At 33.8% G+C, this 15,688-nt stretch overlaps 5 protein-coding genes across 5 annotated transcripts; 2 read left to right on the top strand and 3 right to left on the bottom strand.

The window, feature by feature from the left end:
- Nucleotides 1-25: 25 nt before the first annotated feature.
- On the bottom strand, nucleotides 26-898 carry PHYBLDRAFT_150839 (hypothetical protein; the record flags this gene model as incomplete). Its single annotated transcript, XM_018432555.1, has 5 exons — nucleotides 26-209; nucleotides 344-450; nucleotides 538-557; nucleotides 680-735; nucleotides 798-898. 5 exons carry the CDS (start codon nucleotides 896-898, stop codon nucleotides 26-28), a joined length of 468 nt encoding a protein of 155 aa, XP_018286216.1.
- Nucleotides 899-1,496: 598 nt separating this feature from the next.
- PHYBLDRAFT_173665 (hypothetical protein) lies at nucleotides 1,497-2,856 on the top strand (the record flags this gene model as incomplete). The annotated part of the gene is made up of 3 exons (XM_018437081.1): nucleotides 1,497-1,556; nucleotides 2,223-2,408; nucleotides 2,791-2,856. 3 exons carry the CDS (start codon nucleotides 1,497-1,499, stop codon nucleotides 2,854-2,856), a joined length of 312 nt encoding a protein of 103 aa, XP_018286215.1.
- Nucleotides 2,857-8,128: 5,272 nt separating this feature from the next.
- Nucleotides 8,129-9,012, top strand: PHYBLDRAFT_117832 (hypothetical protein; the record flags this gene model as incomplete). Its single annotated transcript, XM_018428595.1, has 4 exons — nucleotides 8,129-8,220; nucleotides 8,304-8,353; nucleotides 8,464-8,729; nucleotides 8,839-9,012. The coding sequence occupies 4 exons, from the start codon at nucleotides 8,129-8,131 to the stop codon at nucleotides 9,010-9,012; spliced, it is 582 nt and encodes a 193-aa protein (XP_018286214.1).
- A 2,746-nt stretch (nucleotides 9,013-11,758) lies between these two features.
- On the bottom strand, nucleotides 11,759-13,031 carry PHYBLDRAFT_188837 (hypothetical protein). Its single transcript, XM_018439570.1, has 7 exons — nucleotides 12,910-13,031; nucleotides 12,797-12,809; nucleotides 12,564-12,646; nucleotides 12,407-12,482; nucleotides 12,276-12,306; nucleotides 12,104-12,188; nucleotides 11,759-12,022 (listed from the first exon to the last, which is right to left on the bottom strand). The coding sequence occupies exons 1-7, from the start codon at nucleotides 12,973-12,975 to the stop codon at nucleotides 11,879-11,881; spliced, it is 498 nt and encodes a 165-aa protein (XP_018286213.1). The 5' UTR covers nucleotides 12,976-13,031; the 3' UTR covers nucleotides 11,759-11,878.
- Nucleotides 13,032-14,516: 1,485 nt separating this feature from the next.
- On the bottom strand, nucleotides 14,517-15,276 carry PHYBLDRAFT_160253 (hypothetical protein). Its single transcript, XM_018434149.1, has one exon. The coding sequence runs from the start codon at nucleotides 14,970-14,972 to the stop codon at nucleotides 14,787-14,789; it is 186 nt and encodes a 61-aa protein (XP_018286212.1). The 5' UTR covers nucleotides 14,973-15,276; the 3' UTR covers nucleotides 14,517-14,786.
- Between the last annotated feature and the right edge of the window lie 412 nt (nucleotides 15,277-15,688).

Genomic DNA, 15,688 nt, shown 5'->3' with positions numbered 1-15,688 from the left:
ATTATTATTATTATTTTTGGGCTGGTTAGAGGACCATGTAGGCAGCCAAGGCACCGATAGCAAAAAGGCCCTGTTGGACTGTCAAGGTACTGGCGGCCGACTTTGCGACAGTAGGGGTAGCTGATGCAGAGGCAGATGGGGAAGCAGTGGTACTGGGAATTATGGTGACTGCAGAAGTGGGGGGCGTCCAGCTGCTCCAGATAGATGTACTATAAAAAAAAAGTTTATTGAAAAAAGAAAACAAAACAGCAACAGAGGTCAAGATCAGCATTTGATTTTGATTTTGATTATAATATAAAGCAACCATTTCCAAAAGAAAACAAAGAAGCTTGGGTTAACTTACGCATTGGCACCAGGCATAGCACAATGACTGGTAGTCAAACTTTGCTGTGTGGCTCTTCCAGGTTCGTTAGGACAGTTGTTCCAGCAAGAGAGTTTTACTGTATGCCACTAAAAGAGTACACAGGCAAGCCGATTTATATATTAGCTGATGGACATAATGTGCTATTCTCTGTTATTGCTTTGTAATTGACTTACTCGACACAAGCATGCATAATCTGGAAAGAACAATTAAAGTAGAATGTAACACGAATTGATTAGAAATAATGTTTGAGTTCACATAATTAAGTAGTGTACTCTCTAATTTTTAATTGCATTTCTTTTTTTTTCTTTAGTTTACCTGTGACAATACAGGTCTTGATATAAGTATCTTCGTTTTGGAGACATTGGTTAAAACTATATAGAATTCATATTAGTTCATTCTCAAAAATCGTATTATTATTAAAATGAATACTTACATCCCGGCAACAGCACACTCGGTTACATTTTGAGCTGACACGGTTTGTCCGAGAGCGAGGGCGGCAACAATGGTAGTGGTCAGTGTGGCAGTAAACTTCATTATGATAATATTATAGTTGTTGTTTTTGTTGTTTTTGTTGTTGTTGTTGTTGTTGTTGTTGTTGTTGCTGTTGTTGCTATGGTTTTTTCTTTTTCTTTTAGGAATTAAAGAAATTATATATCTATATATATATAAGTTATTAAGTTAATAAATAAAGAAAAAAAAATAAAAAAAATAAAAAAGTAAGAAGATGGGGATAAAGGGTGAAAGAACAAAGAGTGAAATAAATGAGAAAGATATATAATTTATAGAGTGTGTACAAGTCAAGTCAAATCAAAAGGGGAGGGAGGGGTTTATATAGATGTATATAAAGTACATGTAAATGTTGGAACAGGACAAAATGATGCTGCCAAGGGGGTCCCAGTCATTTCTTTTTTTGGAGGTTCAATAGACAAAGGGGGTAAAAGAATGATCATATCATCAAGGCAGTAAATCAAAGCAAAGAAACAGACAGGCAGACAGGCAGGCAGACAGGCAGACAGGCAGACAGGCAGACAGGCAGGCAGGCAGACAGATAGATAGATAGATAGGTAATTATAAAATAAAATATATATATAACCAAGTAACTATAGTAACGGCAAGTAAAGATAATGAATCAATGAATGAATGGATTAAAGATTACTTGAACAAGAACATCAAAAGAGAACACAAGAGATGGGTAAGAAGGGGAGGCGGTCTTTTGGAACAACTTGCATGGCGGTCCTTCTATTTCACTTGTCCAACCTATTGGAGACATCACAAAGAGTGTGTACTTGCTATATTTAGCCAAGAAGTCTAACATTCAGTGCAACAGGGTCTCCTTCTACCCCTCCCCCTCCTCCTCCCCCTTTTCCTTTCCTTTACTCCCAAAGTAGTATGTCAGAGTGGTATAGTATCTGATACATTGATACACTGCCACTCTAATACTTTGGTACAATGGTACACTGACTGTTACTATAGTCATCATCACATTGCTTTTTTTTATATCTATTCGATCACAAATACATTCCTATTTTTTTTTTTTTTAAAAAAAAAAGTATATATATAAATATTCAAACCGGTTATCAGTTAATTCTTTACCAGTCTAAAATCCTGCAAAATGCACACACACATACACACATACACACACAAAAAAGAAAGTCTTACTTTGCTTTAATACTTCACTTCATTATTATTATTATCATATAGCTTTTTTTTTCTTCTTGCTTTTCTTTTTGCTTTTTTTTTCTTGCCGGCTTCAATGCCCGGTTCTTCTGCATGTTTCTTAAACAAATAAGTTAATGTCAGGAGAAAGTGTTCAATACTGATAATAATAATAACAATATTATTTTTTATGGCATATCAGAATCACCAGCTATTACAATTATTTCCGTTCATTGATTCCTGTACTATGCATTTGTCTCTTGATGTTTTGTTTGCCTTTGTGCTTATGCTCTGTACAGAAAATAAGAATAACAATCATTTCAAGAAGATCTTGAGGTTAAGTGAAGATCCCCATTGTATTCAATACTCCACCACACCACACTACACTGTACTGTACTATACTATACTATACTATACTATACTATACTATACTATACTATATTTTATTTTATTTTATTTTATTATTGAAAATGGTAATAATAAAAAAGTATCTAAATTATCTAAAATATTCAAGGTGTTTTATAGATACATGATCGATCCAATAAAAAAAAAACAAAAAAATTAATAGCTTATCTAAAAGTTTGTATGGTTTGTCGATCTTTAAGATATATTGGTAATACACACACACACATATATATGTTAAGAGAGCATTTGTATCAAACTAAATTATATTTGAAGCCTCCATCTGTTAGCGCAGTTATAATATACATATATTTTTATTATTATTACCATTGGCTTTGTGGTTTACGAATCATGAATTCATGGATTAGTGTATTGGCTATGCTCAATTAGTTCTGACAATGCAGTTACTTGCATTCGTCAGAAGAGAACTTTAGATCTAATTGACCTTTTTTGGAGAAAAGATGCTCACAAAGCAAAGAATATGTATCTTGTCAATCATTTTGCTGTAGACACGACTGTTTATGCTGTGACTTTGTCCAAGACACAGAACAGAAGAAAGAAAAATAAAAAATAAAAATAAAAATAAAACCTGTTGTTATGGTAACGAATGGATCAAACGCTACGAATGTTGATATCGTTTAGCTGAGTTTCTTGTTCTCACTCAATCCCCACTTTCCTTTCCTTATAAACATAAAGACTAGAACAGAGGTGCATTAAACACAAATACACTTAGACAACGCACGTCTTTTACTTTCTTTCAAAACAAAGAGCTCATTTCAATACTCACAACTACCTTTTTCTTTTTCAAAGTAGGACTCAACCGGCATTTCTTTCTTGTGTTTATTTGCTCTTCAGAAACACACCGTCTAAAAATAATTTCTGGTTACTTTTACGGCTGAGCAGCTTATTTTCAAACAAAAAAATAAAATAAAAAAAATAAAGCTTTATTTTGTTGTTGTTGTTGTTGTTTTTGTTTTTGTTGAGGAACCGGGCCTTACTCGTCCTTTCCCAAATCTTACTTGGTATATACTACGGTTACGCTAAAGTTGAAATACAACAGGACACAGCATATTTTGCTTGTGTGTAGGTGTACCAAGCTAAAACATAATCAGCCGTCTTGGCTCTCATTTCGTCCTCCCCTCTCCCTTTCCCTCCCCTTCTTTCTCCAACAATCCACCTTCGTCATCTATATTCAATCTCATCTCTTTTTCTTTTTCTTTTTTTTTTTAAAAAAAAAAACGCCAAGGACTTCTTGCGGCCAACCTGTTCTTATTTTGACTTCTTTAATAGCCAGTTTTGGTGAAAAGGCTTATTTTTACTCTTTCTCTTTCTTTTTCTTTTTTTTTCTTTTTTTTTTGGCGTATGTTCATAAAAATAATATTAAGCCACACTCATCTTAGATAGCTACGTATTTAATGTATTTGTAATCTAGAACTTAGGAATTGTAAGGATGAGTTATATTGCTGTTGTTGTTGTGGTTTAATGGGATTCTAGAGAGAGAGAGAGTAAAAGTACTTTAGAGTACAAGCATCAATCATGTGTACAATCTTGCTTTTCTGCGCATTTTTTAAAATAAAGATAAAGACATACATAGATACATAATATATTGATCATTTTTGGTTTTGGTTTTTTTTTTTGGTTTCTTACGCCAAGTTTTAAAGGCTTAGATACTTTTGGTCATTCGGATGTATATATATATATAATGTATGGGTTCGTGGGTAGAAACGACGATCAGGTTTTAATCTAGATGATATTTCGGCTATGCACAATATGTCAAAAAAAATACACACAAAAGAACAGACTTGAAAAGCCAAAATAGTACAACCTAATTTATATCTATAATAGTTCATTAAGGACGATCAAGTTTAGTAAATGCCAAGGTGTAGCCTTTCAGTCCTTTGTCTTTATATATATATATATATAAAAATGTAGTCCCAATGAATTTAGCGTGGTATAAGAATTAAGCTACATATCAAAATACTTCAAAGGAGCTCAATAATTTATATATATATATATATTTAAAAAAAAGGGTGGATACGTTACTGTGACCCTTGAATATTTTATGTATATATATTTGGTAGAAAATCATTCGTACAAATATTTTATACTTTATTTTTTCTTTTCTTCGTAGCATTAATAAGAATGAAGCACATAATAGTTATACAATTGATTCTATGAATATAATATTTTGAAACCACAAGAAACTTTAGCTTAAACCTGCATCACATCATATCACAAATGGATTTGTATATATATATATATATATATATATTAAGTGTACCTACCATAAAGAAGAAGAAGAGGAATACAACAATAAACATAAATTAACAGGATTCTTTGTGGAATCGAATCCCTCAAAAGAGCATTCAAATATTTCTAATTCACTTACCTATAAATACCTCTCTGTCTCTAGTGGCTCAAGAATACTTGTCTTCTAGTGGAAGCTGCTATTAGTATGTAAAGAGCAAGTATTTTACTTGATTTACCTTTGAATTAGATAACAGCAACAACAATAATAAAAAGACAAAAGTTGATCAAAAATGTTTTTTTTTTGGCTTGCCATATTTGTATAGACAATAATGCTGACATGGTTTCCCACGTGGCATTGGGAGATATATATATAAGAAGAGACATCAAGCATTATTATTCTTTTTTAGAAAAAAAAACAATGGCTTCAATTCCAATTGTCAGGAGAAAGAAATAAAAACAAAAGAAAAAAAAAGAAACTGGGCTAGGATCTATCTAGTCAAGGACAGCCCAGTTGTGCTCAAAGAACCGCCTGCCCTGGTTTTCACAAGAAGTAAACTAGCCCACAAGAATATTCGGTATCGACTTGACGGCAAGGGGAAGGGAAGCAAAAAAAAAAGTGAACTAAATCCTTGGATTTAATTGGTATTAACTCAGGAGGCATTATTGTTTGATTGATATGGATTCCTGGTGTATCAATATAAGCATAATGGTATGTTAAAGAGTAGAACTAAGTAATAAGAATAATGACATGTAACATTTCTTTCATAAGATCCATTACTGTAAGATGTAGTATTAAATAGGTCTAAATCCTTCCAAACCTGGTTGCTAACAAAAAAAAAAAGGCTAAAAACTGGGCCAAAGAAACCCGCAAGATTTATTATTAAAGTTAATCCTAATATGTATCTAATTCTGTTTGGCTTTGGTACTCAATGATTGTAATTGTCAATTACAGAGGCAATGTCTTCTAAATGAGCATTACATGCTTTTCTTACTCTCATATGTTACCCTTTGCTTTTTGCTTTTTGCTTTTTGCTTTTTTTTTACAAGTGAGAAAAGTCACACTACGGGCTCAAATAAATTCTAGGCACATTTCATTTATGCATCTTAAAGTGAGCCATGAGTAATCGCAATTATCAAAGAGATCGTAAAAGACGAAAAGAATACGTTCCAGAAGAAAAATATGATGTCGATGGCACACTTATTCGAAATGAAGCTGCATTCAGACCAAAACTATGGAATCTAAAAGAAATTGTAGGTTTTCTTGTTTTTTTGTTTTTTTTTTGTTTTTTAGCAATGTTTGGTAAGCTGATTTAGATCTGGATCACTTGAACAGTTAAACAATCCTGAAAAACGACAACAGGCACTTAAAGATGCACAAGTTTTTCTAAAGTCTCAAAAACGAGATCCTCTGGATGATTCATCTAATCGTCCCTGGAGTCAAGAGACAGACGATCTATTCTTTTCTCGGCGAAAATGCGGACTTGCGTCCTGGTTAATACCTACAGGATCAGCTGCTTACTATGATTTTGAATGTATGTTCTTTTATATATATATATATATATATACATTCTTTATGAGTAGATTCCTCCTTTTTATTTTTGTGGACTAAGCTCAAACAAATAGCTTTTTTCAAACGACTCAAGTCAAGTCTTCAGGAACAGACTGAGCCTCTGAAAGGCAAAGACTCGGAAAATAAGCGAGGCAGAATGTCTTCTGTTGGACGGGAAAGTGAAATGCTTCGACATGCACTTGTGCTTTTCCAAGACTTTCGACAAAAGAAAAACAAGATTCTAAAGGAAAAATTGGAAAAGGTATTTATATATATATATATATATATATATATATGTACGGTTTATTGAAAAAACAAGTTCTAAAGATCATGCAAAAATGATAATAATAATAATAATATATATTGACTTAGAATCGAGCCGCTCTCCCAATAACACCATTTGCAAATGCAATTGTTCAAACATTAAAAGAACATCGAGTATTGTTGATTGCAGGTGATACAGGCTGTGGAAAAAGTACACAAGGTAAGAAGTAAAGTCTAGGATAAGCTGCACAATTAGTGGATAGAATCTCAATACTAATATATATATATATTTATATATGAACTACAATTGCGAATGTATATTACAGTTCCTCAGATACTTCTCAAAGCTGGATTTCGAAAGATTGCATGTACACAGCCTAGACGTATCGCTTGTTCAGCCCTTGCAAAGCGTGTTAGGTAAACATTAAAAAAAAAGTAGTAACAATGCAAACACACACACACTTATTTAAATATATCAATTTATCCAATAAATATGTATCAGCTACGAAACTCTCAACGAATATGGATCCGAGATTGCTTACCAAGTTCGCTTTGAAGGGACAAAGACGAATCGAACTCGCGTGCTTTTTTTAACAGAGGTACCCTAGAAACCCAACAGACAAGACATATACAACCATATGTTTTCTGACACACAAATATAAAAAAAAAACGTTTTTATTCTTCTTCTTTTTTTTTAGGGATTGTTACTTAGACAGTATGCATTGGATGACACATTATCTATGTACGATGTAATTGTGGTGGATGAAGTACACGAAAGACATATGATGGGTAACTATTTTCTATTCTCCAAATATTAGAGCTTAGGATCCTCATACTCATACTTTAGTATCATTAATTGAATAGGCGATTTTCTGTTGGCCTTGTTGAAAAGACTATTAAAAGTTCGCCAGGATTTACATGTTGTACTGATGAGTGCCACAATCAATGCAGAAATGTTTGCTCAATATTTCGATGCACCTGCTCTCATTGTAAGATTTCTAATATATATATATATACTCTAAAATAATCAAAATCAAAATCACCATTAACCAATGATAAATAGGTTCCTGGAAAGATGTATACGGTAAATATTCAATACTGGCCCCAGGGAGACGATGATAAAAACCTTGTAAATGAAGATAATCACAAAAGAAGGCAATTGGCTACAGTTAAAGTAAGTATTATGATTATGTAATTTGTATGAGCTCCGTTGATATCTTACAACTTTATGTACTTAAGGAATCTATACCAAATCGGTCCGAAAAAATCAATGCTGGTAGGATTCTTTTTTTTTACATACATATGATACCAAACTAATACATTCGAGGGATTTACAGCACCATACCTGAAAGTCATGGAGTATATTGACCAATCTGTACCTGTTACTGAACGAGGTGATTTGCTTATATTTATGTCCGGTATTAATGAAGTAAGTTGTCTTTCTCTCTCTTTTAATATTAATAAGAAAAAAATAAGTTCTAACCTTATTAACCGAAAAAAAAGATATCATCTCTCTGTGAAGAGCTAAAAGAATACGCTCAACATACAAAGCAAGTTATTGTTTGAATGTGTTTTTTTTGCAGTAACATGTTACTAATTTTAGAGTCTTAACTTGGTGTTGGTATAGAAAATGGATTGTGCTGATGCTTCATTCATCATTGGCTGTGGATGATCAAGAAAAAGTGTTTGATATTGCTCCAGAAGGGATCCGAAAATGTATCATTAGCTCCAATATGTAAATACCTTATTTTAAGATCTAATGCATCTTTACATGTTATTCACCATACGATACGATAATATATTATTTATTATTTTTAGAGCTGAAACAAGTATCACGATCGACGGAATTCGATTTATTGTAGACTCTGGTAAAAAAACAGACATACATACACATAGATACATGCATAAAATACATAAATACATACATATATACATATAGCCGACCAAAAAAAAACATACTAAATTTCACTTGAAATAGGCAAAGTGAAGGAGCTCAGTCACGATCCTACCTCTAACATGAGCAAGTTGTCGGAATTTTGGATCTCCAAAGCAAGCGCTACACAACGTTCTGGACGTGCCGGACGAACAGGCCCAGGCGAATGTTTTAGACTTTATTCCGAAAACGAGTTTAACCACTTTAATGACTTTCCTGTACCTGAGATCCAAAGAGCTCCTCTTGAACCCCTCCTATTACAAATCAAAGCAATGGACCTTGGCTGTCCGCGTACATTTGACTATGTAGAAGTAAGTCGCAAAAAAAAAACAAACAAACAATGATTTATACAAAGTACCGCTAACAGTTTCCCTTTATTTTTTTTATTTATTTTTTTTTTTAAAAAAAATAACGATATAGGCTCCATCTGAAGATGCTTTAAATGCATCAATGGAATTTCTCCAAAATCTGGGAGCCATTGATGTTTCTGAGAATATTATGGCTCTTGGAAAAATCCTTGCAGATCTTCCAGTTGATACCATCATTGGAAAGATGCTGATCATGGCAACGGTAATAATGATTATAACAATATAAAAAAATACTTTTCTTAAAAACTTTAAATACTATATCAAAAGGTATTTAATATAGTAGATCCTATTATCACAATTGCTGCCAGCATGAGCGTACAGTCTCCTTTTGCTCGTTTACCACCTAATTCAAACTCGGATATTGCACAGGTAAGGAAAGAAAAGGTGTGAAATCAATTAACCCGCTACTCAACGCAAAAGTGTTTTGTCTTGTTTTATATTTGTTCATAGAATAGAAAAACTTTTGACTCTCATCATGGTGATCCATTTACCTTGTTAAACATTTGGCAAGCATGGCTTGATTCAAAAGAGGATAAAAAGGTACAGTTACAAAAGAATCCACGTATATATATATATATATATATATATATATATATAATTCGTGTGCTCAATCTTTCTATATTTCTTTAGAGTACATCACGTAGCTGGTGTCGCCAACATGGTCTAGAAGAACAGCGCCTTTATGAGGTAGGTGTGAGCCTTTGTAGACATTGAATTGATTTGGTACTTACGATACAAATATCTGGGGTGGGACGATTGATTGTAGATTGCAAAAATGCGGCGACAGTTTGAGAAAGTTTTGAACGATTTTCAGCCTGGGTTGCTTGATTTACTGAGAAATAGAAAAGATGAGTCAGGAGATGAGGTAAGGAAGACATGCTTGTCCAAATATGTATGCGTTATCTTTAATACTTTGGCGATCTTTGGAAGGACGAAGAGCAACGAGCTAGAAACGAAAAGCGCGAGCAGCTTAGAAGAGAAAGATATGATCAACGATCAAGCAAGAGGAGACGTGTCTTGGAAATGGACCATGAAGGCCAAACTTCTAATGGTAAATTCCAATTTCCAAAAAAAAATGTGGTTTGTAAAGTAACATTTTCTGTTTGTTTGTGTCAATAGGTCAGAATGAAAAAGAGGATATTCGAGACCTCGAGTTCTCCATGACCAACAACATTAAGAATCTTAAATCGCGCGCCGCTGCACTTTCGAATAAGGACATTGGTATGATAAAGTTGATTATCTGCTCATCCCTGTATCCCCAATTGGCTATTGGAGACGAACACAACCCATATAGAAGTAGCAACGAAATTGTATTCCACACACCAGGCAAGTTGTACATGCGTATTGATTTCGAGTGAGTAAATATTCTAATATGTATATGTATCTACTTATGTATTTGCCTTAGTAAAGAGCTTCTTGAGCCTTCACCCAACGAGTGTATTTTCAGCTCATCCTGATTGGGTTCAAGGTGTTGGTGATAATGTCCGAAAAGGTCAGTAAATATATACGTATTTTTCTTTGAGAGAATCTAGAACGAAACCAACTAAGCATTGTACAATATTACTTTAGATGATCTTATTGTAGAACAAGCCATGTATCATCAGCTTTTGTGCTATCTTCAAATTTTGGAGACAAACAGACCGTATCTTCTTAACATCACACGCACTCCAGGTAATATATATATATATATATATATATATTATCATATATTTTGTATCTCGTATACCAGGCTAAACATGGTTTTATTGTAGGAATACATACCTTATTAATGTTTGCAAAAACAAGTAGGATCATTAAAGGATAATCTCAGGATGTGTTTTTTTTTCATAATTGAATACTTATTTATTTATTTCTATAGTCGACACCAACTCTGACTGTAGTGTGTTGGTTATTGATTCATTTTATGTTATTCGATTTCGCACTGCACCTGTGGCAGATTATGTACTTTATATGACCCATTTACTGCGTTCTCAGTGGCATGAGCTTTTGAATAGTAGAATTAGCCGTGGTTTAGGAAAGGTAAATATATATATATATATATGCACAGGTTTGTATACATGAAAGTATTTTAATGTTATTATTTTTTGTCTATAGTCAGTTGAAGATCCACCAGAAAACTTTATCATCAGTCCAGCAGTTCGCCAAGAGTTACCTTGGGGACTTCAGTGTATTCTGGATGACCAAGACAAAACTTCTCCCTCTGGAGAACAAGTCGATATGTGGACACCTGCTGTTGAAGAAGAGTATCAACGAAAGATCAAATTTTTGACTGGTAAATCATTGAAAAAAACAACCGCTTCTTCTGACATTTTATAAAGAAAGAGATAAACTAATCAAGCAGTATTATAGATAAATTGGCAATATTTATGGAGACTGCTATCTCAGCAGAGCTGTCAGTTGCTAAAGCATCAGAATTATTAAAGATGGTATATCATTTTATATACAGCTAAAAACCAACAAACAAACAAAAAATATGCGCTGTATTATTGACATATTCTCTCTCTCCCTTTTAGTATTCAAAATTTAAGCCCCGTCAAGAAAGCGAATTAGACCTTCCAAGGTCTTGGAATCCAAAAGATGGTAAAGTAGCTTACAGAATGAATAAATAAATTATGAATGTATTTTTTTCGTGGAGAGCTCATATATTATTCAATATAGTTATCCGGACTGGAATTCAGATCACGTACAGTATTCACTACAATGCATTAAATGTACCATCTTGTGCCTCTAGTATACCCCAAAATGAGAAGGTTCCTGCGGGCATGAAGATGTACTGGAATTGCAAGGTGTGTCGTGATACCTTTTCTTTCACCTTGGATCAAGTAGCTGCACATATAGAGACTTGTGGATCTAAACTCAAGAAACTTCCCGCAGATGAACAAAACACATAAGACATTTGTTCTCTCTATATTTCTCTCTATCTCTTTTACACCACAAACAAAAAATAAAATAAAAATATATAGCCCAAGCATAGATTCTCAGTCATATTCGAGTTATGTTTGGCTATAGCAGAGCCCCTCTTTCTTATTTTCTGGATTGGATATAAAATGACTCGTTGTTTTCACTCCTTGTTGTTTGGTTGTGTGTGTTTTTTACAGAGTACAAAGGGTGTTGTCTGCCTTTGCGTTCAAAATAAGAGCTACAATTAGACCATAAAGACCCAGAACTTCGGCAAAAATAAGGATGAGAACCATTGTCACAAAGACTCTGTTCTCTCTCGCATAACCACGAACACACTAATAAACCGAGAGGTAAAAAAAAAAATATGAGATTCTTGTTGCTGTAGAATAATAATAATCACAAGTAATGTAACCTACGTAGTCACCAACTACACCAATAGCATAGCCAGCAGCCAGACCACCCACACCAACTGAGAGACCTGCACCCAATGCAACGAAACCACTAATGTGTTTTATATAGATTTATTAGATACAGGTTAATATTATTATTATTATTTCCAGCTATTAAACACAGAGAATATGAACTTACGAGAAGAGAGAATAACCGGCGGTGGGTGACACTGGAGGGGAGTTTCAGATCGATGGTGAGATATATATATATATAAATACTCACATACACATTCCTTCCCTACAGCTCATTATCTCCATGTTCAGACTTACTTTGACCTGCCAACAATACAGCAACAACCAGACCGTAAACGGCAATAATACCACTCATAACTACGGGAATCAAAGACTACGGAGTTTGATAGATTTAAGGATCGAGCATAGATATAAATATATATATTATAATAGTCTAGAAGAGGTTTGCACAGACCTTCATCACAAGTTCAGGGCGGAATGGACCAATACCGGCAATTCCAATACCTGCTCTCGAGGTACCATAAGCAGCTCCAAGGGCTGCATAGTTAATGAAATAATAAAAGGGTCATAAGAAAAATAAAAATAAAATTAGAATGTTTATGGCTATTTCGAATTTTGTGTGGCTCGACCGAGGAATTAAGAGGTGGTGTGAATGAGTCGAATTATGGATGAAGAAGTGGAACTTACAGCTAAATGCCATCTGTAGAAAACGTTAAAAGCGCGTATAGAGAGAGAGTTAATTGTGTTGGTTAGCAAGTCAATTTTGCGTCTGCTGGATAAAAGATGTCGGATGGTCCTACCGAGGCAAATACACCGGCGAACCCGAAGAAAGGTGCGTAGGATGGGCAATAGACAGCAGTGTCCATTACAAGATTCCAAAAGAAAAAGAAAAGTGAAGGGAGGAAGTTAACTTGGCTTTGCTAGAGAAAGGAACGGTTTGGTCCCGATGAAACGTTTTTAGACACTGAACCCGCCCTTCAGTCTCCGTGACATCACGGTGAGCGGTATTTAAATATATTGACAAGTTGCAGACAATTACATCTTTAACGCAGCAAGAGGTTTGAGCATCTATGCTTAGGTTTTTGTCATTAAATATATATTTTTTAAAGAATCAATATAGTAGATTTAGGTGAAGAGAAAAAGGTAGGGAGGGGGAAGAATACATATGACTATATTTCAAATTCTGTAACAGGTGTCATGGTTTTTTTTATATATATATTTATTTTAGAAGGCATACATATTTTGTAGTTGCACGATATCAAATTAGCTATAGCTTTTATGATATCTAAAGACTCCGTATACATAAAATTGGATATTTCGCTTGCTAATCAATTCAGAAAATATGCTTTATAAACTTTGGCAAGATCGAGTATATTACAATATTGGTCAACTACCTTCCATTTAGTTGAAAATAGGAGTTTTAATATTGCTTTTAATGCTTCCCCACATAATCGTTTGTTGGATGATTTTTGTAGCTGTCGAAAGTATCCTAATTATTAGCAAAGTATCCTTTAAATCTCCCTAGTACTTGTGTGTGTTGGAAAGAAGATCTGCTTTTTATTTATCTCTCTTGAAAACTCTTTCTGAACTTTGTGTATATCTTCAAAACTTCTTAAATATCTTAAAAATATGAAAAAAGTGTTAATTACAGGATCACCCACTCATTTTCCTACTGCTTGAAATAAGAGTAGTCCACTGTGATTATCGGGCTTGATATGCACATATTTTAGTCTCTATTAAATCCTTTGACTAACAAGAAGAATTATATACTTATGCGCTAGAGTAATTAAGGTTATAAACTTTGAAAAGTATTTGCCATTAAACACTTTGACAGTGAGCTAGAGAAGGCCATATTAAGTACTGTTAATCTGGAATGTGTTCAATTGTGACATTCCATTATTGTTGGCCTTATTATTTCTACGTCGTCCACTACACAGTAATTAGCCTTTTGTTTCTATGCGCCGATTAGCTAGCGCCCGGTGTTATTTTTTTCTTTGAGTTTGTTGAATTTGTTTCAATTTTTGAAACAGTCATCTTCTTGAATGTGTCAGAAACAACGTCGACTAAATTAAAAGCGCGTTAATGTAAATTCACATAGAACAGCATGCAATCTTTCCTGTTACTATCATTAGTATGGTGACCAATGTATGTAGATTGAGTTTTTTGTTTTCAATCTTCACACAAAGTCTTTTAATGCGAATTAGATTAGACAAGTATTACGCGTAATTGTATTTTGAATGGTGAGATTAAAAGAGAGCTATTCAGTTCTAAAATCAGTCTACGTTGTGTAATAACACAAATATTCAAAGGAAAGTTGGTTTTGAGCGGTACTTATAATCAAGTTCTTTCTACATTACATCTTGTAATTACCGTGTCAAACTTATTAATTACTCATTATTATTTTTCTTCAACTTAAATGCACAATAAAAGACAGGCGTTTTTTGCAGACATGGTTTTAAATACTTTATTTGAAAGAAGATTTGATTTATTAACGTATTTACTAATTACTACTATTACTATCTACTTTATTTTTCTATACATATAAAAAGGATACAAAGGGTTGTCAAGCTCTTAGTCCCCACACAAGGTGGCTCAATCTCCCCCAGGGCGAAAACCTGGCTTGACAGCGAGGGAGGCGGACAGCAGAGTATTATCTCAGACTGAACTCATCACGCTTTTACAAGCGGCACAACTGCAGAGGGGGCCAAGGACTACACGGCATGAAGCACATGTAACACATCTTTACCCGCGCTTCACAGCAATGGCGTCCCGTCCGTGACCCATGTCTGATGGCGCCACTTTGGGGCAAAGTACCGGCTGTCGTCACTGTTCTGTGGTCATCGGTTTTCATAACTACATTCATAGCTAGAAATTCCTAATCGACAGCCGCATTAAAGAAAGAAAGAGAAAAAACGAAAACCTGAAAAAAGGGGTACTTTTATCTTTTTTTCTTTACCACTCAAAAGAAAAAAATAGATGGCACTATCCCAAAAAAGGGAAATTCCGTATGATTCCTAAAATATTTTCATGCATAATCAGTTCATCAATCGATAGCCTAACATAACAACAGAAAGGCATCTTCGTAATTTGCAGAGAGTATCCTATCCGCTACTAAGTTATATACACTATACCGTTTGTAGCAAAAAATACAAGAGGTTATGTTTGATACCAATGCTGATAGTAATTTTGATTGATTTTCTGGATAGTGTCATGGAGCAAAAAGAAAAAGAAAAAGTATAGTAAGTATTTTCATAAAGAAACACAATTCACACAGCTACTTAACTTTGGGGTATACTTTTCTACAAAATTGTTTTCTGTTGAGGGGAGTTAAAACAAATCAATATAATCTAATACAAAGATTAGAAAAAGACAAACATTTAAAGACTATATGAGGGTAGACAGATGTCAAATACTTGACAGGTATGAAAAATATAGACTTATTACTATAGATTTTTATAAGCTGTAAGTAGTTGATCAAATTGAAAGATATGTTTTTTTTCCCTCTGATTATGCTACCCTATGTACACACAAATAAACCTATACAATATCGTAGATAAGTTAAATTAATTTGATTACTGA

Source organism: Phycomyces blakesleeanus, assembly GCF_001638985.1.
Source record: "Phycomyces blakesleeanus NRRL 1555(-) unplaced genomic scaffold PHYBLscaffold_26, whole genome shotgun sequence".
In the NCBI taxonomy this organism is placed as follows: Eukaryota; Fungi; Mucoromycota; class Mucoromycetes; order Mucorales; family Phycomycetaceae; genus Phycomyces; species Phycomyces blakesleeanus.
The sequence above is the reverse complement of the archived record's forward strand: the minus strand, read 5'-3'. Positions and strand labels throughout refer to the sequence as shown.